The following is a 21,992-nucleotide window of genomic DNA, read 5'->3' as shown; positions in this document are numbered from 1 at the left end:
TCAGCCAATCCAGAGGCAATGTCCCCGAGGCGTGTCAGCCACGACAGCCCCACAACATCCAGAGCCAACCACCCCTGGGGCCTTGCCACCGAGGAGCTTTGAAATAGAAAATATTTTGGAATACAACTTAAGAAATCAAAGTTAAATATATTTTTTTACAAGAAATGTATAATAAACCCTAACCCTCTCATTTCCCTTGTGAAATGTTTAGTGCTGCAATAATTAATCGATTAACTCGAGTAATTCGATTACAAAAAGGCTTCGAAACAAATTTTGCTGCCTCGAGTATTTGTTTAATCAGTGTGGCGTTGTAACGGTTTGTTTTGAAAGTGTTTGCAGTGGCTGAATACAGCTTCTCTCTGTTAAGACCAACATAAGGTAGGTTTTTTGTCTGAGCTAATGTTTTTTTATGTATTTGTAATTTAGTTTATAGGTATATTGAGCCATTTTTGTGGCAATATGTGAACGATTTGTTAAGAGCATTGCTTAAAAAGTTAGCATTTTATGACATTTTGGCTAGCAGACCTTTGCAGTGCAAGTTAGCCAACTTTTCTTTAGTTGTACTTAAATCATTTTTTTAAATACTGTTTAAGGCCAAGCTTAGCTATTTCAATTCATTTTTAAATTAAAGTGCAATTCTGCATAGTTTGCAGAAACACTGAGGAATTTTATTTTGTATTCGCATTAAATGCTCTTTTGAAATTGCAACCTTAGCAAGCCTCTGTTTTACATCTCCGAAAATGTATTCAGCAACGCATTAAATATTCCAAATATGATAACCCGATTATTCGAACTAAGTAGTTGATAGATCAATCAACTACTAAAATAATTGATAGCTGCAGCCCTAGAAATGTTTGTGAAAAATTAGTCTCATTACGTTTTAGTCTCCCAAGTTTTAAGCTCGTTATTGTCTTATCGTCATGAAAAAAATAATTCGCCGACAATTTTTTTTCGTTATAGTCATCGTTGACGAACACTGGCTAGTACCTACTAAATTTCATTCTGATCCATCCATGAATAACTCGGTAGCACTTTTATTTTGTGTCGTCCAACAACAACAAAAAGCAAGCGATACTTTGAGACCTCCATTCAGGTGTTCGATCTAAAAACCATCCTTTGCTCTCATTAGATGAGCACATTTTTGTTGCTTTACAAATGAAAACACCCCCCGTCGACCCAACTGATTGGAGACGCTCACATTCGGACAGCCGAATCATCCAAACGCACACTCCCAAATCAAGATCTGAAACTATTTTGATTTAATTTATCGACGCAATCCACGGCGGCGTCTGTTAGCGAGCCCGAGATCAAAGGCAACGTTGCTACGTGACATCACGGGAAGCGAGCGACGTTATTAGTGCTAATGGGCTGTTCGTTACCGTTGCGCAGATGCAGAGGATCTCTTCCTCCCTTTCCAACTTTAAGATGATCTTTGCGCCGATGATTGCTGGATGTTCTTCAAATGTGAAAAATGTGCAATCGGCGTTATCGGACGGATGAAGCAAATGGTGCGGAAAGTCTGCAATGCGTGTGCAATGGTGTGTTCAATTGCGTGGGAGCATGATGAAAGACCGAAAAAAAAACGGTGTGCTGATACAACGAAACGTTCTGGGGTCTCAAACATGCGGCTCAGGGGCCAATTTCAGCTCTTTACTAAGGCTAGGTTTATACCGCAGTTCTTAATGCATGATTCCATTTTTTTTTTTTTTTTTTGTCATATCTATTTTTTCAGTGTGCCTGTTCAGACTGCCTTTGTCCATTGAGCCAGTTCAAGTATTATGCAAGCGCACTAAGTCGAGTCCGACACGCGCTGAGCAAACTGACCCCCATACACAGATGCATCAAAACAAATTACTACACATGCTGACTCTATGTCATTCTAGACTAGGATGATCATATTTTGATTTTCAAAAGAGGACACAAATAACAGATTTTTTTATTTTTTTGATGACTGTTGTCAAGCCCGCCTCTTCCAAAAAGCCGAGTTCAAGCTAGGCGCTAATGCTAATGTACAGCTCCATCGTAACCGGCCTCCTTGCCCATCACTCTGTGCTGGCGTCATTGCTGCATGAATTCCAATTTGGTAGACTTGGCAGTTCATGCCGCAGCCACATTCTGGAAAAATTGTTGCCCAGACTGGATTTTAACCACATAGGAAAGTGACCTAGATCCGATTTGAACCAGTCCACTTTTATGAGACCTGTCCCATTCGGACTGTCAAAGTTAGTGCCTCGGAAAAACACGAAAAAATCAGATTTGTGCATTAAGACATGCGGTATGAACTAGCCTAAGCATACGTTGAGATTAAGGGGGTGGGCACCCCCGGTGGCCAAAATATGTCATTGAATGTAAATGACTTTCCTATACAGTGTAAATTTGAATGAATTTAACTGAATTTAAAATGAAGACTTTGCCGGTAAAATGTTGTCTATAAAAGTTGTAAAGCAATAAAACAAAAAACAACAATGGATGAAATGAACAAAAAAAAATATTATAATAGGTCAAAATAATTTTTCGAAAAGATCATGTGATTAGCACCTTAGCACATTCGCTTTACTTAGCCAAAACTACCTGAGGACAGGAGAGGCAAGATGGATAATGACGTAATTTTTTCAAACCTAAGCTTTCAAAAGCGACAACAACTACTGAGTAAGAACCAAGGATCCAAGATGTGGACCATGAAACGCCGGAGAGCTCTGCCAAAATGGTGAGTGAAGTTTCAGTTTCCCCCATTAAAGACGCTAACTGTACAACAGAACCACCACTGGGCGTACCATATTCAATGGACATCTTGGCCAAAAGCATAGCTGTCCTAAGAAGCTTGATTAGGAATTCCCCTAAAAGAATGATGGGAAACAAAAAACATTCATTTTCAACATACAGTATTATTATTAGGGCTGTCAAAATTATCGCGTTAATGGGCGGTAGTTAATTTTTAAAATTAATCACGTTAAAATATTTGACGCATTTAACGCACATGCCCCATTCAAACAGATTAAAATGACAGCACAGTGTGATGTCCACTTGTTACTTGTGTTTTTTGGTGTTTTGTCGCCCTCTGCTGGCGCTTGGGTGAGACTGATTTTATGGGTTTCAGCATTCACCATTGTGTAATTATTAACATCAACCATGGCGAGCTACTAGTTTATTTTTTCGATTGAAAATTTTACAAATTTTATTAAAACGAAAACATTAAGAGGGGTTTTAATATGAAATTTCTATAACTTGTACTAACATTTATCTTTTAAGAACTACAAGTCTTTCTATCCATGGATTGCTTTAACAAAATGTTAATAATGTTAATGCCATCTTGTTGATTTATTGTTATAATAAACAAATACAGTACTTATTAGAGATGTTCCGATCCGATATTTGGATCGGATCGGACGCCGATATGGGCAAAAAAATGGCCATCGGTATCGGATCGGCCAACACAGAAAAATTCCGATCCAGACTTCCGATCCAGTTTTTTTTTTTTTAAGTCCGGTCCAGATTTTTAAGTCCGGTCCAGGTTTTCCACCGCACCGACTTACATAATCCATTCCAGTTTTTGCTTCGGTTTCCCTAAAATCCGGTCCGCATTTTACGGCACACCTTCAAGACACTACATTTACATTACCGTCTCCCAATTTACCGAGAGACTTTATCGGTAAAAATGTCAGCTGTGTGGGATCATTTCACCTTAAAGGACAACAAAGACGAAGAGGCAGAGTGAAACATATGCCACAATAAAGTCAAGCGTGGTGGTAAAGCTGTAAGAAGTTTTAATACAACCAACCTAATCAAGCATTTAGCGAAATATCACCACTAACAATATGAGGAGTATGATAAGAAAACCGAAGACAAAAAGAAAGGTCCTACACAACTAACACTGGCAGAAACTTTTGCTATGCATGACAAACTGGCACACGACAGTCCCAAAGCCCAGGGAATAACAAGAGTCATTGCCGAAGAATTCATTCTGGATGACGAGCCATTATCTCTCGTGAGTAAAGACGCACCATCCAACACTTAGAACCACGGTACAACATGCCCAGCCGTCATTACATCCTTTAGCGATTCGGCCGTGGAAGATTCGAGAACAATTCACAAACATCCAAATTCCGATGATTGAAATATGTCAAGTAAAGCGGAACTATTACACAGCGCGGTCTTCGGGACGCTATGAACAACTGACCGCATTGCGTCCCGAAAGTAAACATAATGCTTGACATAGACCCGGGTAATGCCAATGCTCAACTCACGGCTTTAGCTCAACTCATGCCGCTGGATAAAAAAACAGAAGAATACCTGACTGCTGCTGACAGCCGCTACAAACTACGTCAAAGTCGTTTTACTGGAGATAATAGATATCATCTGTATATAGAACTAGATGCAAAATGACAGACTCGACGGCGTCAGCAACATTGAAGTATGGAAAACTAATGCGCTAGTAAACAGCCGACATCTTAAAGCAGGAGACTTCCCTAGTAGGCTGTTGTGAACCTTCCAAGCGAACCTAATTTACTTTTTATCTAAAATACTCCTAAATCGGCAAATGCATGACTTGAATATCTTCAAAACAGTTTTAAAACTTTCACAAGTCGAAAGTAGAAGGGAAATTGTGGAATAACGGGAGCAATTTTAACAACTTTAACAGTTGATTCGCAAAATTAAATGAATTGAATGAATGTAGTTTAAAGCTGCTGATACAGAATGGCTTGAGTATGACTTGAGTATTTTGTTTACTGTTTTAAAATGTTAACTTGATACTGAAATGGTCGTTTATTTAAACCTGAGAGGCTTTTTATACAATTTTTATAACTAATGCACGAAACCTTAAAAGCATCTAATAGCTTGGGGGATTTGTGGGATTTTCCACTGAGATTGTTTGTGTGTTTTGCTTTTCTTAAGACAGTTTACAATATTATTTGCACGTTTTACTGACTGACTATGCCATTTCTGTTTGTTATTTATAATGTTTTGTGTTTGTCACTGAATAAACAGGTCAGTTTCTTGTTACCAACCGTTGTGTGTTATTCAAACTCACCTAATTCAGCTGGCTAGTTGTTATCAAGAGTACTAAAACCTTTTTCAACATGAGTCTGACAACTAAGTAAGGGGGCTAAATAGCTTTAAACTTTAACACATGCTCAGATAGGTCTGTATCGGTATCGGCCAGTATCGGTATCAGATCGGAAGTGCAAAACAATATCGGTATCTGATCGGAAGTGCAAAAACCTGGATCGGGACATCCCGAGTACTTATGTACCGTTCATGCGCCATGAATCTGCTATGGCAGCATACAGACATATTGTTCTATCAAACAAAACAGTTGTTTTGGCTTAAAATACAGCAGTTTCTTTTAAAGAGGAGTGCAAGAGCAGAGACTGCTTTTTCAGTCTTGTCTGCGTTTTCCGCCATATATTTGAAAAGTATCTTTATAAAACACCTATCACATAGTAATGTGAAAATGTTCATCTACTAAATTGACTTCCATATTTACAAAAAAAAAAAAAAAAAAACATTCACCGATAGCACAGATGGCGCTTTCAATCCAACATCTGCCGGCCGCCGTCATAAAGCGACGTCGCTCGGCCAAAATTGTAAATTTCACGTCTGTTTGTCCTCAAAGGTCCGCGGCACGCTGGCTAAAAGGCAAATGTGAGGTCATGGCTGCTTGCTAATTAACTCATTGGCTGCGATTTACGGCGCTAGACGTCTGATCCATTTGAAGTGGGAGGGATGGCAGCGAATGAACGAATGGATCGGACGTCTACAAGCACTAAACTAATTTCAATTCACAGCAGGATGTTAGCAAAATCTAATAATGTTAATTTACATATTAAATTACATATTCCGTATTTTTAGGACTATAAGTCGCATTTTAGCTAACAAAAATGTTGTTGTTGTTGAAGAACCTGCAAGACAGGCAGCAATGAGCTCCCCTTACCGAGATTTACAATGGATGACAAAGGATTCGCGATTTATCACTCGGCTGCGTCAGGAGGGATTGGAAGTTCAAGACAAAGCACGTCAGGGTAGAAGTTTTTTTTCGGTACAAAAAAAAAAAAAAAAAACATAAATGCACTTATTTTTCTAAGATGAAAATCACATGCCGACACCAAAAATAAGGCCATAACACTGTTATCTGATTGTGAAAGTGGTACTCATTTTTGTACAGACTTTCAGAGTAGTAATAATGAAGCTATGAATATTTTTCTCCCATCACGTCTTATCTGGAAGCAAGCTAACGTTGCGGAAGGTTGCCTAATCAGCTGCAGAGTTGAACCCCCTTTTCACCGCATCAATCACAGCAATCAACCCATCTTCAAAAGTGCCATTTCAAAGCGGGGGGGAAAAAAATGACCCGGTGCTGATTTCAAATACGCTCATTTAAAGAAACAAATGGCAAATTTTCCGAACTATAAGTCGGACTTGGCTGGGCCTGCGACCTATACTCAAGTGCGTCTACGGTGGTATGAAAAATGATCTGAACCTTTTTGAAATGCCTCGCATTTCTGCATAAAAATCACCAAATGTGATCTGATCTTTGTCAAAATCACACAGATGAAAAAAATGAAAACAATCTATGTTAAAAATGAGGGGGTGGGTGACACTACTTTGCGGGTTTTTTCAATTTATGCAGTCGGTTCTGGTCCCCATTAAGACCGATAACTGAGGGATCACTGATTTACTTGGGCATAGTTTGTTCTTGGTTTCTGTTCAATTAAAAAAAAAATGCCCCAAAAAAATTAATTTTACTCCAGTGCGACAAACAGTGGTACTTCAAGATACAAATCTCATGTACAGTGGGGCAAGTAAGTATTTAGTCAACCAGTAATTGTGCAAGTTCTCCCACTTGAAAATATTAGAGAGGCCTGTAATTGTCAACATGGGTAAACCTCAACCATGAGAGACAGAATGTGGAAAAAAAAAAAAAAGAAAATCACATTGTTTTATTTTTAAATAATGTATTTCCAAATTAGAGTGGAAAATAAGTATTTGGTCACCTACAAACAAGCAAGATTTCTGGCTGTCAAAGAGGTCTAACTTCTAACGAGGTCTAACGAGGCTCCACTCGTTACCTGTATTAATGGCACCGGTTTTAACTCATTGTCAGGATAAAAGACACCTGTCCACAACCTCTGTCAGTCACACTCCAAACTCACTATGGCCAAGACAAAAGAGCTGTCGAAGGACACCAGAGACAAAATTGTAGACCTGCACCAGGCTGGGAAGACTGAATCTGCAATAGGTAAAACGCTTGGTGTAAAGAAATCAACTGTGGCAGCAATTATTAGAAAATGGAAGACATATAAGACCACTGATAAAATCCCTCCAGTGTTTCCCACAGGATTTTAGGAGACTGTGGTGGGAGGCTCTCTGACCATAGGATTTTTTGAAACTGTGGTGGTGGGCTGCATCGGAGTCGGACAGCCACACCATGTCGTGCCACGGCGAATTTTTTTTTTTTTTCATTATTTTTTTTCCCCAAGAAGAACCATAACAAAGATATATTTGAAATATTTCATTAGCTAGGCTAATGTTATAGCTCTCAGCTACGGTACATGTATGTAAAATGCGTTGCTGATTACAGCTACGTTACCCTATGTAATAATGCGACTTTTTTTCTCGTAGCAATAGTACGACTTACATCTCGTAGTAACTCAGGGACTGTTGAAAGAGCCATATTTGACCCCCCCCCCCCCCCCCCCCAAAAAAAAAACAGATACAGTATGTCTGGAGCAGCCAAAAATTAAAAGCCTTGTACAAGCCTTATAATTATCAATACTAGCTATATTAGCCTACTATAAAAATGACTAAGTTGGCTAGAAATACATAATTAGCCTTCATGATTAAATGTTTATTTTCCCTGCAGTGGATCCTATAGCGCACCACGTGACTACTCTGTTGTACGATGACACCACAAGTTTAACTTCATTACAATATTAATGAATTGAAAGAATGTTTGTCCTCCTAGAAATCCTATTAAAACAAAAAATATATTTCCCTCCCCCATCTTTTTCCATTAAAAAAAAAAAAAAAAAAAAAAGCTCCGAAGCAGCACTAAAGAGCCGCATGCGGCCCAAGAGCCGCGGGTTTCAGACCGCCGTCGTAGCCCTCCTTTTTCCTTTTTATTTGACCCTCATAAGTACTACATTACCACAACAATAACAGTCCTTCTGTCAACTGACCCATTTACAGGAGTGGGGGAATTCTAATGGCCGTGTAAAGTTTTTCTTGATTTGGTGAGAAGGTGAATAGTTTTTTCCCCGTTGTTCGTGAACTAAATTTCCACACAAACGCACATCGAGGTACCATTAACTTAGCAAGGAGAGGTATGAGAGTCATTTTTCGAGTGTCCCAGAGCTCGCGAAATTGGGGGGGCGGGGGGGCGCATTTATCCAACTTTCGTGTTGTGCCGATAAATAGCCACTCCACGCGAAATGTCCCCCCGACGGGAGCGCCCACACGTCACTCGTACAAACAGCCTTTTCTTACCAATCGATGGACACGGAAACGAGGTTCTTATACCGTGAATATGTATCATTTTACTCTGCTTGAACTAATTAATACTTTACTGTGACCAACGCTCTGAAAATAGAGCAAGGCTTTATTTTGGGCCCCGCCTCTCTGCGCAAGTTCAATCAAAGTTTGCTTTCCGTCCAAGACGGCCGTCCACCGCTCACTTTCGCCGAAAAGTCCGATCCAAACTATTGTAATGCCCCGGATATGGGGAAGAAGGAGAGAAGTCTGTATTTGCTTACCCACTTGATTGTGGTAACAATAATAAAGAAAAACAATAACAAAATAACAGCGGGCTGCTACGACATGCGACCGCTGTCTCTCGCTATCTCGCTCGTTCTCCCATTCTTCCTACTCGTTCCCCTTGCGTCTCTTAAATGAATAAATAAATAAATAAAATACTACTCTAAAATGCTGCTCTCACTCGCGCGGGTAGTAGAGTGGAGTGGGCTACAGCTGTGTAATCGGCTGACTGACGCATCTGATTAGTATCTTTTTTTTTTTTTCCGGCGGGGGGCGCAAACGAGACTGTGGCGGGCCCAAACGAGACTGTGGCGGGCCGCCACAGTCTCTTTCATTGGTGGGAAACACTGCCCTCGATCTGGGGCTCCATGCAAGATCTCACCCCGTGGCGTCAAAATGATAAGAACGGTGAGCAAAAATCCCAGAACCACACGGGGGGACCTAGTGAATGACCTACAGAGAGCTGGGACCATAGTAATTAAGGCTACTATCAGTAACACAATGCGCCGCCAGGGACTCAAATCCTGCACTGCCAGACGTGTCCCCCTGCTAAAGCCAGTACACGTCCAGGCCCGTCTGCGGTTCGCTAGAGAGCATTTGGATGATCCAGAAGAGGACTGGGAGAATGTGTTATGGTCAGATGAAGCCAAAATAGAACTTTTTGGTAGAAACACAGGTTCTCGTGTTTGGAGGAGAAAGTATACTGAATTGCATCCGAAGAACACCATAGCCACTGTGAAGCATGGGGGTGGAAAAATCATGCTTTGGGGCTGTTTTTCTGCAAAGGGACCAGGACGACTGATCTGTGTAAAGGAATGAATGAATGGGGCCATGTATCGAGAGATTTTGAGTGAAAATCTCCTTCCATCAGCAAGGGCAATGAAGATGAGACGCGGCTGGGTCTTTCAGCATGACAATGACCCCAAACACTCAGCCAGGGCAACAAAAGAGTGGCTTCGTAAGGAGCATTTCAAGGACCAGGAGTGGCCTAGCCAGGCTCCAAAACTCAACCCCATAGAAAATCTGTGGAGGGAGTTGAAAGTCCGCGTTGCCCAACGACAGCTCCAAAACATCACTGCTCTAGAGGAGATCTGCATGGAGGAATGGGCCAGCAACATTGTGTGAAAAACTTGTGAAGAGTTACAGAAAACGTTTGGCCCCCGTTATTGCCAACAAAGGGTATACATAACAAAGAATTGAGATTAACTTTTGGTATTGACCAAATACTTATTTTCCACCATGATTTGCAAATAATTTATTTAAAAATCAAACGATGTGATTTTCTGGGGATTTTTTCCACATTCTGTCTCTCATGGTTGAGGTTTACCCATGTTGACAATTACAAGCCTCTCTAATACTTTCAAGTGGGAGAACTTGCACAATTAGTGGCTGACTAAACACTTATTTGCCCCACTGTACATTAATAAAAAAAAACTATCAGAGCACAAATAGCGAGATGAAATTGCTAGCTATAGCTGCCGAAGTTAGCTTGTCTTTTAGCATTCTGTTTGCTATGAGCTCAAGTAGTCATGTGATAACGTCTGTAGAATGAGTTGGAACAACAAACTAGTTACACCTAAGCGCCACTAGAAGGCAGCAAAGTATTACAAATGAAGACGTGCAATCAGAGGGCATGACAGCAAATTTAATGTGTTTCAGCTAGGGCTGTCAAATTTATCGCGTTAACGGGCGGTAATTAATTTTCTAAATTAATCACGTTAAAATATTTGACGCAAATAACGCATGCACGGAATGACCCATTCATGCGTTGTCTCATACAGTTTCCAATGACGCTGTTTTAGCACATTGAGAGCGAAAAGGCAGAGAAATGCGAGTGGACACAGGCGTTCATTGGACAGCGCCTTTTATTGGCTTAAGCTTTGGCAGCCACTACAATCATAGTTGCCCAACTTCCCTTCATGGATTTGGGCGGAGCCAGAGACGATCTTTTTCTAAACACGCTTCATTGAACACAACGCAGCACATATTGTATACCATTTGCAGCCACTACTGACAGTTATGGTTGCCCAAATTCCCATCATGCCTATGGGCGGAGCCGGAGACGTTCTTTTTCTTAACACGCCAAATTGAACACAACGCAGAACATACTGTATACCATTTGCAGCCACCACTGACAGTCATGGTTGCCTAACTTCCCGTCATGCATTTGGGCGGAACAGTTAAGTAGCAACAGTATCATTTAGTGAAAGCACAACAAAAATAACATTCCTATCTCTCAAAAAAATAATGTTCACAAAAAGAAAAGCGCTCAATGGAAAGAACAGACATTCCCAATCAAAATGGCTATGCAAAATACACATAAAACTTACTCAGAATTTGCCTTGGCTAGCTCTCTAATTCATTTAAAACTCGCCAGTGACACCTTGCGGTGTATTTCAATCACTACCTTACGTAGTTAAAGACACTGTGGAAGAACGGCAGGGAGCCCGATGTGACGTCACCGCTCGCCGATGTCAACAATGGCGAGCTATTAGTTTATTTTTTGATGGAAAATTTTACAAATTTTAATGAAACGAAAACATTAAGAGGGGTTTTAATTAGGGCTGTCAAACGATAAAAAATTTTAATCGAGTTAATTACAGCTTAAAAATTAATCGTAATTAATCGCAATTTAAACCATCTATAAAATATGCCATATTTTTCTGTAAATTATTGTTGGAATGGAAAGACAAGATGGATATATACATTCAACATACAATACATAAGTACTGTATTTGTTTATTATAACAATAAATCAACAAGATGGCATTAACATTATTAACATTCTGTTAAAGCGATCCATGGATAGAAAGACTTGTAGTTCTTAAAAGATAAATGTTAGTACAAGTTATAGAAATTTTATATTAAAACCCCTCTTAATGTTTTCGTTTTATTAAAATTTGTAAAATTTTCAATCAAAAAATAAACTAGTAACTCGCTATTGTTGATGTCAATAATTACACCATGCTCACTCATGGTACTAACCCATAAAATCAGTTGGACCCAAATGCCAGCAGAGGGCGCCAAAAACCAAAAAACAAGTAACAAGCGGACATTACACTGTACTGTCATTTTAGTCTGTTTGAGCGGGGCATGTGCGTTAATTACGTCAAAAATTTTAACGTGATTTAAAAAATTAATTACACCCATTAACGCGATAATTTTGACAGCCCTAGTTTTAATATAAAATTACTATAACTTGTACTCATATTTATCCGTGGATCCCTTTAACAGAAAGAATGTTAATAATGCCATCTTGTGGATTTATTGGTATAACAAATACAGTACTTAATGTACAGTATGTTGAATGTTTATGTCTGTCTTGTGTCTTATCTTTCCATTCCAACAATAATTTACAGAAAAATATGGCATATTTTAGAGATGTTTTGAATTGCGATTAAATAATTTTTAAGTTGTGATTAACTCGAATAAAAATTTTAATCGTTTGACAGCCCTAGTTTTAGTATAACTTGGAACGAATTAGCCGATTCATTATACGGGAAAAAAAAATACAAAAGCCACTCCGGAATGAATTCATTTCATATTTTGAGGTTCCAATGTATGTATTTTTATCCTCTTCATTGTGCATTCTTTGGCTGGTGTGCCCTGTACTCAGGTGCGACTTATAGTCCAGAAAATACGGTAAACCCCCCCCCCGAACCCCCCCTTTTTTCTGATTGATTACATGACATTTTCTCACGCAATTATTTCAAGAAAAGCCTTCCCGAATCTTTCCAGCGTGTGATGAGGTGCGGTCACGAGGCGAGCTAACCTGGTCACATCACATGCTTTGCGCCCTCGCCCTCATTTTCTTCTGATTGCATCACGCTGATTTCACCCACTCGCCGCCGCCGCTTCTTCCTAATGGCCTTGTGTAATTGTGGAGTGGAGCGAAGATGCTTGAACCTTCGCGTTAGTCGCTTTGCTCAATAAATCCAACTTTGTGGGGGAAAGACATAACAGCAATAAAAACGTAATTTTGTACAGGTGGTCAGTACCATATTGGATGTTTTAGTGGCATGGAGAGCAATTGACTAATTCAGAAGTAGTATGGTGGGAATCTCAGGGTGCTTCACGATACGATGTTACCATCAAAATAGGATAGCGCCCTAAATGATGGATAAAGCCTATCATAACTATCTTAGATTAACTGGGGTGAATCATATGATTATTCATACATAGAGTACTGTTTGTTCATGCACCATATGTTTGTGTTGTGTGGTGATTTATCACTCCAGGGGTTTATCAAGACATCTAGTGGCTGTTGCGCATCATTGATTTATGAAGTATCATTACTGTACCGTTGAATGCAGTTCATTTTTATTTTATTAAAATGGATGATAGCAACAATTAGGGTGTGTTACAAAATCTCGAAATGGTGCTACAGTGGTAACTCTTTAAAGGGATCCTCTATTTTTAAGACAAGTAATTCTTAAATAGAGATGTCCCGATCGATCGTTTCCGATCACGTCACTTTCAAAGTATCGGAAACGGCAAAAAAATATCGGCCATGCCTTTTTTTAATATATATATATTTTTTTTAATTAAATTGTTTTCTCATTATATTTAACGTTACAGACATAATATGTTACACTCATCCAGAGTCTTTAGGCTTAAGGTAGGGTTATCAAATGTTTCCCGATTACGGCGGTAATTTTTTTTTTTTTTAAGTATCACGTTAAAATATTTAACGCAATTAATGCATGCGCTGCACGACCCACTCACGCATTGTCGCGCTCAATCTGTAATGGCGCCGTTTTACCTATATAGAGAGATATAAAGCAGCGTAAAATGAGTAGAGTGAATTTTGGCAGCCTTTGGAGCCTTTTTTTAATTGGCTAAAGCCTTACAATCCCTCTCCCTACGATTAGAAATATCATGGAAAGCAATGTGGGGAAGCAAGGTAGCAATTGATCTTTTTCTTAACACCTTATGTTATTTCCCAACGCAGAGAAGATATATCAATTGGTAGCACTACGCACAGTCATGGTTCCACTTCCCATCATGCATTTGGGCATGGCTACAGTATCATTTACTGAAAGCTCAACAAATACATTAGATGGCAATATTTAGTCACAATATACAAAGTCACAATCTATTCACAAATCTAATCCACAAACTATCCGTGGATCCCTCTCACAGAATGTTAATAATGTAAAATGCCATCTTGAGGATTTATTGTCATAATAAACAAATACAGTACTTATGTACTGTATGTTGAATGTATATATTCGTCCGAGTTTCATTCATTTTTTTCTTAACGCATTGCCAAAATCTATATGATCGGGAAAAATTATCGGGAATGATTGGAATTGAATCGAGAGCAAAAAAAAGCAATCGGATCGGGAAATATCGGGATCGGCAGATACTCAAACTAAAACGATCGGGAGCAAAAAAACATGATCAGAACAACCCTACTTCTAATATCCCTCCTCCTTGCAGGGAGCGAAGGAGCCGGCATGTTGTATTTATGTCAGGGCTGTGAGAGTGTGGGGGTGGGGTCAAGTCGTCAGCCAATCAAACGTGCATTGGGGGGAAAAAATGGACTGCCACATTCACCAAGTGAAAAGAGATAAATGTAAGTCTAAACATTATTGAAATAATTGACTTAATAATGGTAGGGTCAATTCTATTCTTACAACATATTGGAAGACAGTCTCAATTGCCAATATAAATGAATTCATTATATAACACAAATAAGGTTGAATAAAGTTGGTGGGGAGCATTCTGAAAAGTTGCTAGTTTTATGTCCCTACCAATGCATACAGTGGGGAGAACAAGTATTTGATACACTGCCGATTTTGCTGGTTTTCCCACTTGCAAAGCATGTAAAGGTCTGTAATTTGTATCATAAGTTCTCTTCAACTGTGAGGGACGGAATCTAATACAAAAAAAAAAAGAAAATTACGTTGTATGATTTTTAAACAATAAATTTGCATTTAATTGCATGAAATAAGTATTTGATACATCACAAAAATCGAACTTAATATTTGGTACAGAAACCTTTGTTTGCTATTATATGGGGCTGTAGTCCTTGACAAGGTTTGCACACGCTGCAGCAGGGATTTTGGCCCACTCCTCCATGCAGATCTTCTCCAGAGCCTTCAGGTTTCGGGGCTGCTGCCGGGTAACACGGACTTTCAGCTCCCTCCATAGATTTTCTATCGGGTTCAGATCTGGGCTAGGCCACTCCAGGATCTTAAGATGCTTCTTACGGAGCCACTCTTTAGTTGCCTTGGCCGTGTGCTTTGGGTCGTTGTCATGCTGGAAGACCCAGCCACGACCCATCTTCAGGGCTCTCACTGAAGGAAGGAGGTTGTCAGCCAAGATCTGGCGATATATAGCTCCATCCATCCTCCCCTCAATACGGTGCAGTCGTCCTGTACCCTTGGCAGAGAAGCAGCCTCAAAAAATTATGTTTCTCCTCCATGTTTCACAGTTGGGATGGTGTTCTTGGGGTTGTACTCATCCTTCTTTTTCCTCCAAACACGACGAGCCGAGTTAAGACCAAAAAGTTCCATTTTGGTCTCATCCGACCACATGACCTTCTCCCATTGCTCCTCTGGATCATCCAGATGGTCAGTGGCATGTGTCTGGACATGCACTGGCTTCAGCAGCGAGACCTTGCGTGCGCTGTAGGATTTTAATCCATGACGGCGTAATGTGTTTCCGATTATTTCTCCGAGACTGTGGTTCCAGCTCTCTTCAGGTCATTGACCAGGTCCTGCCATGTAGTTCTGGGCTGATCCCTCACCTTCCTCATGGTCAGTGATGCCCCACGAAGTGAGATCTTGCATGGAGCCCCAGAACGGGGCAGATTGACCGTCAACTTGAACATCTCCCATTTTCTAATAATCGCTCCAACAGTTGTTACCTTCTAACCAAGCTGCTTGCTTATTTTCCTGTAGCCCATCCCAGCCTTGTGCAGGTCTATTATTTTATCCCTGATGTCCTTACACAGCTCTTTGGTCTTGGCCATTGTGGAGAGGTTGGAGTTTGTTTGTTTGAACATGTGAACAGGTGTCTTTTATACAGGTAAGAAGTTCAAACAGGTGCAGTTACTTCCGGTAATGAGTGGAGAACAGGAGGGGTTCTTAAAAAAGAACTGAGAGCCGAATTATTTACTAGTTGGTAATGTATCAAATACTTATTTCATGCAGTTAAATACAAATGTATTTTAAAAAAATTATACAATGTGATTTTCTGGATTTTTGTTTTAGATTCCGTCCCTCACAGTTGAAGAGAACTTATGATACAAATTACAGACCTCTACATGGCTTGCAAGTGGGAAAACCAGCAAAATCGGCAGTGTATCAAATACGTGTTCTCCCCACTGTATCTAGGCCCTTGGTTCCAACACCTCGTGACAATAGAAGGAATGTATGACGAAAACTTTTTGCCAACTTTCCGGTGGGACAAGTGAACTTTTTGCAAAGAACCATTTTATTCCTGCTAATCAACTTGTTTGATTTCGCCTCTCAAAACAAAAGGGAGTTCAAAAAGGCATTAAAGGCGCCGATTTGTACAAAAGCCATATAAAGGGCAGCAATTTAACTCCATAAAAGCGTCGACCCGCAGTGTTGGCGGACGGCGTTTGAATTTGCATTTAAGTGGCTTAATCGCTTTAGCGGGTTTACTTCCCGCCACCGCCCCCATTCTTCATCGCATCAGCGCTCCCACCCCTACACGCGCTCGCCGCTCAAATTAGAATACAGCGGAAGAAAGTGAAGTTGGCTTCTAATTATTAGCACGCCGCGTTGGGAGTTTGCGGCATGAATAATTCAACGCCGTCGTTCATTAGCCGCGCTGATAAAAAGCTATCAAATAGATGATCTGATAGTCGAGTAGGAATGCTGGAATTTGAGGTTGGTTTCAAGTAGGAAGCCATCGTTAGAAGAAATTGTGATTTAGACAGTTTTGGATTGGGAAAAATTGAGTGGCAACCGATTTGTTTTTGCTTTGTTTTGTGGTCAAGTTTCTAACTACAGGTAGTCCCCGTTTTACAATTTCACATAATTCGTGAAGGAATGCGACCTTTTAACCACGCTTACCTTAGTTTTAACCTCTTGTACTGACTCCATTTCAAAAACTGGAAAAAGGCTTCGAAGCACAAGTTGACAATTTATTCAGGTCAATAGCGATCATAAAACACAGAGGGACCCAGGCGAGGATCCAAGGTCACCATATCACAAGTCAACAAAAGGTTCCCGAGAAAAATGACAACGATTACCGGTAGTTAAACATTCAGTCTTTCAAAGACTATCGCAGGGCAGGCTGTGGGTAGAAAAAAGGTGTGTTTGGGCGTTGTTTAGGATTCTTGTCTGTTTGTGGATTGGACAGGAAAATTCGGGAGTTGCTGTTGTCAGGGCAACGAGGCTTGTGGATTTTGCCACCTCAGCGTCAAAGGGGCTCTTGGCGTCTTATCAGTCGTGTTATCGGTTGGATTTAAGGCGTTCTCCGGTGTTCCTTGTGATGGTACAGAACGTCCCACCATTTGTTCTGGACTGTCCGGGAGAACTGATTGCGAGAGTTGCTGGTGCAGACGTGGGATTGTCAGCGTCAATCTTGCTCAGTCCGTTGCATGATGCACACGTTGGGCTTCCGTGATAAGAAAGCGTCATGTATCTCTTATGCCCTGTATTCTGTTTGTTTTCCTTAAACTGCGTTAGTGTTGCTCTTCCCATCCCCGAAGGCCGTTTGATGGGGGCGGGGTGGCCCAAGGGACCACCCTGGATCCCGGGGTGGGGGGGTAACGATGGCTCCTTTGCTGGGCTGCGGGAGAAAGGATGGGCTGCACCGGCCACCCACCCGCCCACCATCCAGAACCGGGCTGTCTGGGTGGGGCCCGTTGCCCAGGGGTGGCGCCCGCACAGCGTCTCCACTCGTCTGCATGGCTGTCATGTGTTTGGTGGTGCTCGCATGCAGCTGGATGTGATTGGGCGCACTCGGGTGGGGGACCCGGTGCCGTGATTGGCGATGGGGAGGCGTAGGGTCGGTTGCCGACGGGCTTTCACTCACAAAGGATTCACACGATTACTGGTTTCTAGATCACAGAACTGATTTGTGTACACTCCACCCCTCCCAATCACTTAGCCTATAGACTCTCCCACCTCCCTCCCCTTCTTTCTCTGGTCAACAGGCCCCCCACATGGTGTCAACAGGACACCTAGCTGACGATAGTACCCACAAATTCCTAGTTAGTGTAGGCGTTCAATGTATTTCTTATTGTTGTGTTTCTTTTCTTCCGTTCCCCCATAACCCCTTCCTGTTTGCTGCTTTGTCATAATAAACAAGGTATGTTGAATGATCACAATGGGAGTATGTCATACTCTTATTGTGAAACATTAAAAACTGTTCAGACCAACCACAGACACTTAGACTTCCATTCTCCGTGTCAAACAGCTGAACAGTACAAGTTTAAAAAAATTTTTTTATATTAAGTGTGTTAGAATAATGCAAACAGTTCAACGGTGCCTACGAGAAAAGGTACCATCTCCTTCAGTCGGGTACGTCGTAACCCGGGGACTACCTGCATTTGTGTTAATGCTGCCTTCATGTGGTGTCGTAAATACGGTAAACACCACCTGTCGAGTGGAAAATTGCATGTGAATGCCCCCTCAAGTCGCCTCTGCTAAAGGGGCCCGCGGAAGCTCATTGCACCTGGGCCCTGTTCACATTTGTTCCGCTACTGTCTAGCCAAGAACCTACCTCTTCATCAAATGACGACTTTATTTCCGCCCACAATGTCACAAAGTCCGCCATTACACTCGTATCAATCCTGCACCAAAAACAGTAAGAAAAATAAATGAATGAATGGATTATACAGAACACATGTACTTCATCGTATATCAGCCTTCCATTAAAATTAAAGAGTCTATCCAAAGGATATGAATACTAATGCCCCATCCGTCACGTCACGGGCTTTATGGAAAATCCCCCCCCCACGTGTCTTTTGATAGGATTAAATTTGTGTATTTAGCAATATAAGAAGAACGAGGCACATAAAGTGCAAAGGCTGCATTTACGGGCCGTTAGTCTGTGCGGCGGAATTTTAAATATCAATCCGAGGAGGTAGACCTAAAGATGGATGTCGCTCTCCTCACGTTTATGTAAATGACACTAAGCGGGAGGGAATTAGAGGAATCGGTCACACGGCGCAGTTTTGCTGCGGTGGTAAAAAATGGAAAATGTTGTCAGGGTTGCATAGTCAAACTACCGATAAAAAGGTGTTTTATTATGTTGTGTTTGTGAACTTTCGCGGGTCCGCTACGCTTTCTTCATTTTGTTTTGGCGTAAAACGGAAACATGATTATTATTATGGGAGTAAATCAGTTCCACCCGAGTTTGAATTTCAGGCAAAATATTTTTCAGCATTGAAAAAACTGACAAAATTCAGTCAAAACAAAAAAACAGCTGCAAAAAAAGTTGCAAATTTTCGAAACAATTTTATTTTTCGCGTTAGAAATTTTTTTGCATGACATTTATGCGACCAAAATTTTATCCAGATTTTTTTTTTTTTTTTTGCCAGTGAAATTTTTTTAAACAAAATTTTTGTGACAAAATTTTGTTCAAATAATTTTTTTACTGAATTTTAGTGACTTCATTTTTTTGTCACTGAACTTTTTTGCCATTGAATTTTTTAGACTCAAATTTTTGCTATTGATTTTTTGGTGGGCTGAATTTTTATGACAAAATTTTTGATACATTTTTTGTCATGTAAAATTTCAAAACAATTTTTTGATGCAATTTTTGCTGAATTTTGTTGATTTTTTGCTCCTGATTTTTTTTTTTTTTGCAGTTGAAAATTTTTTGAAACAGAATTCTTGTGATGCAATTTTGTTCCGACTGAATTTTTGCCGAATTTTAGTGACTTCATTTTTTATAATTGAACTTTAGCTATTGATTTTTTGGGGGGCTGAATTTTTATGACAAATTTTTTTGTAACTGAATTTTTTTTTTTGATTGAAGTTTTTGTAACAGAATTTTTGTGACATAATTTTCTCCAATTGAATTTTTTGCTGGGTTTTTTTTTTGCGGTTGATTTTTTGTGACTAATTTTTTGTAGCTCTTATTTTTGCGATTCAACTTTTTTGTCGCTGAATTTTTTTTTTTTGCAACAATTTTTGCTACCGATTTTTTTGCGGCAATTTTTGCCACTGATTTTTTTTTTTCTTACAGTGAATTGAATCTTTCTAAATGTAATTTTTGGCACCTGTTTTTTTTTTTTTTTTTTTGCTGCTGCTGAATTTTTCCGACTACATTTTTTTGCAACAGTTTTTTTTTTTTTTTTTTTTTTTACATTGAATTTTTGCGGCTGATTTGTTTTTGTGACAATTTTGGCTAGTGATTTTTGCGACAATTTTTTGCTACGGAATTTGTTGCAACCGAGTTGTTTAGGACTAAATCTTTCTAAACCAATTTTTTTATTCTAATTAAGTTTTTTTCTGCTGCTGCTGAATTTTGATGCTAAAAAAATGTTAGAATTCTGAAGCTGAACAAAATCCTGTGTTAGAAATTCAAACTCCGGTGGCACAGAATTATTCCGTACGTACCAGTAAGAAACAATGTTTCGACAACCTACACTTACCGTTTCAATTTGCTAAGCTGGAAAGACCGTAATTCAAGGCCCACTTTATTGTTGAAGGCTAACATGAGAAACCAAATTAAAAGTTCCAATTCAATAAAACAGCTTTCATTGTTTAACCGTCTGCCTTATTTTGGACACTCCCCACTCTAGGGCACTTTGCGCTAATGAAAAAGTGTCACGTTACCACTTGATGGATAGACAGGTCGCAACCTATGCGGGTGTTTTTGGCAGGAAACAACAACAACAACAAAATGGGGATTTCCACAGTCAGGTCCATCCCGGCCAAAAAAAAAATAACCATAAAAAAAATGTCCGGATATGTGATTGCTGTCACTGACCTGTCACCTGCGGTTGATGCACATCCTTGGCAAAGAAAGGCCCAGTATGGAACTTTTCTGCTGATGAAATCTGCATAACATGCATAATTTGACTTAGTAATTGTGCACTGGTAGTGAATATCTAAACATAACATCTGTGAGAATCTTTCACACTGATAGCAAAATCCTGTAGTATGATAGTATCATGCATTTTTAGCGAAACGTGCTAATTATCTTTCCTGTGCATGACTAACTCTTTATCTCCTCACTTAAAATTTTAAGTAGTTGCTTTGCTTCCGTTGCCAGAAAGAGGTTGTAAGTTGTATACTTACCTACATTGGAATTAGAAATACTTGTTAAAATGATGTTTTATGGTCTAAAGAAAGTAATAAAATACCTAGAAAACATTGTTAACTAAAAATGTCACAAGCTGAATTCCAACTCATGCTAATGACGTTCTCAATTTCCACGTCTGGAATGGATCCACCCGCCAAAATTTCTCGTCAGTGATTGGTCCATATTTGGTGTGGGGGGGGGCATAATTCACGCTGATTGGTGGAGACAGTTGCTGCCTTCACTGAACACGAGTTGACACGAAGCTGATGAAAGAAAAATGATAAGAATGGCGACAATATAACAAAAGATTGACTTGTGCTTCAAGTGTGCTTGACATATCACTATTTTAAATCAAAGTGATGAAATTTGGATACTTTCTTGGACCAACTTTCTTTAAAGTGAGGAGTGGTTAGCTAATTGCGCATGTGCAATTAAAGTAGTTTACATATTTGATGGTAGCTTTGCATGTAATGCAAACGCTGGCATATATAATATTCCTTTATGTTGTTCCTAAGGCGTTTTTTCATAGCCAAAACCGTTTGACCCACCGACACCGTTCGTACGCCAAAACGACTGGAATTCTAATGTGACGCAGGCTCTCTTTCGTTTGACACCCCATAAATGACCGTTTGCCAAAAAAAGGAAATTTTAAAAAGGCTACCTGTCCTAATTTTATCGTTAAAGTCACATCATTTATACATCATAAAATTATGGACTCTTAAAGGGGCACAAAAGTCCTATACAGGTTTAAAAAAATAAATTGCCAAAAACATATGTATTCATTTCTAATGGGCAAAATTTCCCTTTCATTTCCAATGGCCCTGTTCGCGTCCCATTGATTTCTAATGGGCAAAATTTCCCATTCATTTCCAATAGCCCCATTCACCTCCCACTCATTTCGATGGCACAAAAACTTCCATTCACTCCTACTGATTTCCAACCCAAGTGACTCAACAGGAAGTGACCCTGAAATGCCCATAAATAAACAGTAAGTGAGCCAA

At 39.9% G+C, this 21,992-nt stretch overlaps 1 protein-coding gene across 2 annotated transcripts in view; it reads right to left on the bottom strand.

The window, feature by feature from the left end:
- The window catches only part of si:ch211-142k18.1 (uncharacterized), a 71,481-nt gene extending 50,349 nt beyond the window's left edge, over nt 1–21,132 (bottom strand). Inside the window, exons 1-3 of one of the 2 annotated variants that reach the window (XM_057822842.1) lie at nt 20,988–21,132; nt 20,677–20,746; nt 18,460–18,529 (exon numbers count right to left, since the gene is read on the bottom strand). In XM_057822842.1, coding sequence (XP_057678825.1) covers nt 18,460–18,513 — 54 coding nt within the window. In that variant the 5' untranslated portion in view covers nt 18,514–18,529; nt 20,677–20,746; nt 20,988–21,132. Of the gene's footprint in view, nt 1–18,459; nt 18,530–20,676; nt 20,747–20,987 lie in introns of those variants that run through there. The other variant, XM_057822843.1, reaches the window with a different exon arrangement.
- Between the last annotated feature and the right edge of the window lie 860 nt (nt 21,133–21,992).

The sequence above is a fragment of the Corythoichthys intestinalis genome, chromosome 19 (genome assembly GCF_030265065.1).
Source record: "Corythoichthys intestinalis isolate RoL2023-P3 chromosome 19, ASM3026506v1, whole genome shotgun sequence".
Taxonomy (NCBI): domain Eukaryota; kingdom Metazoa; phylum Chordata; class Actinopteri; order Syngnathiformes; family Syngnathidae; genus Corythoichthys; species Corythoichthys intestinalis.
This window is presented reverse-complemented; position numbering and strand designations above follow the sequence as displayed.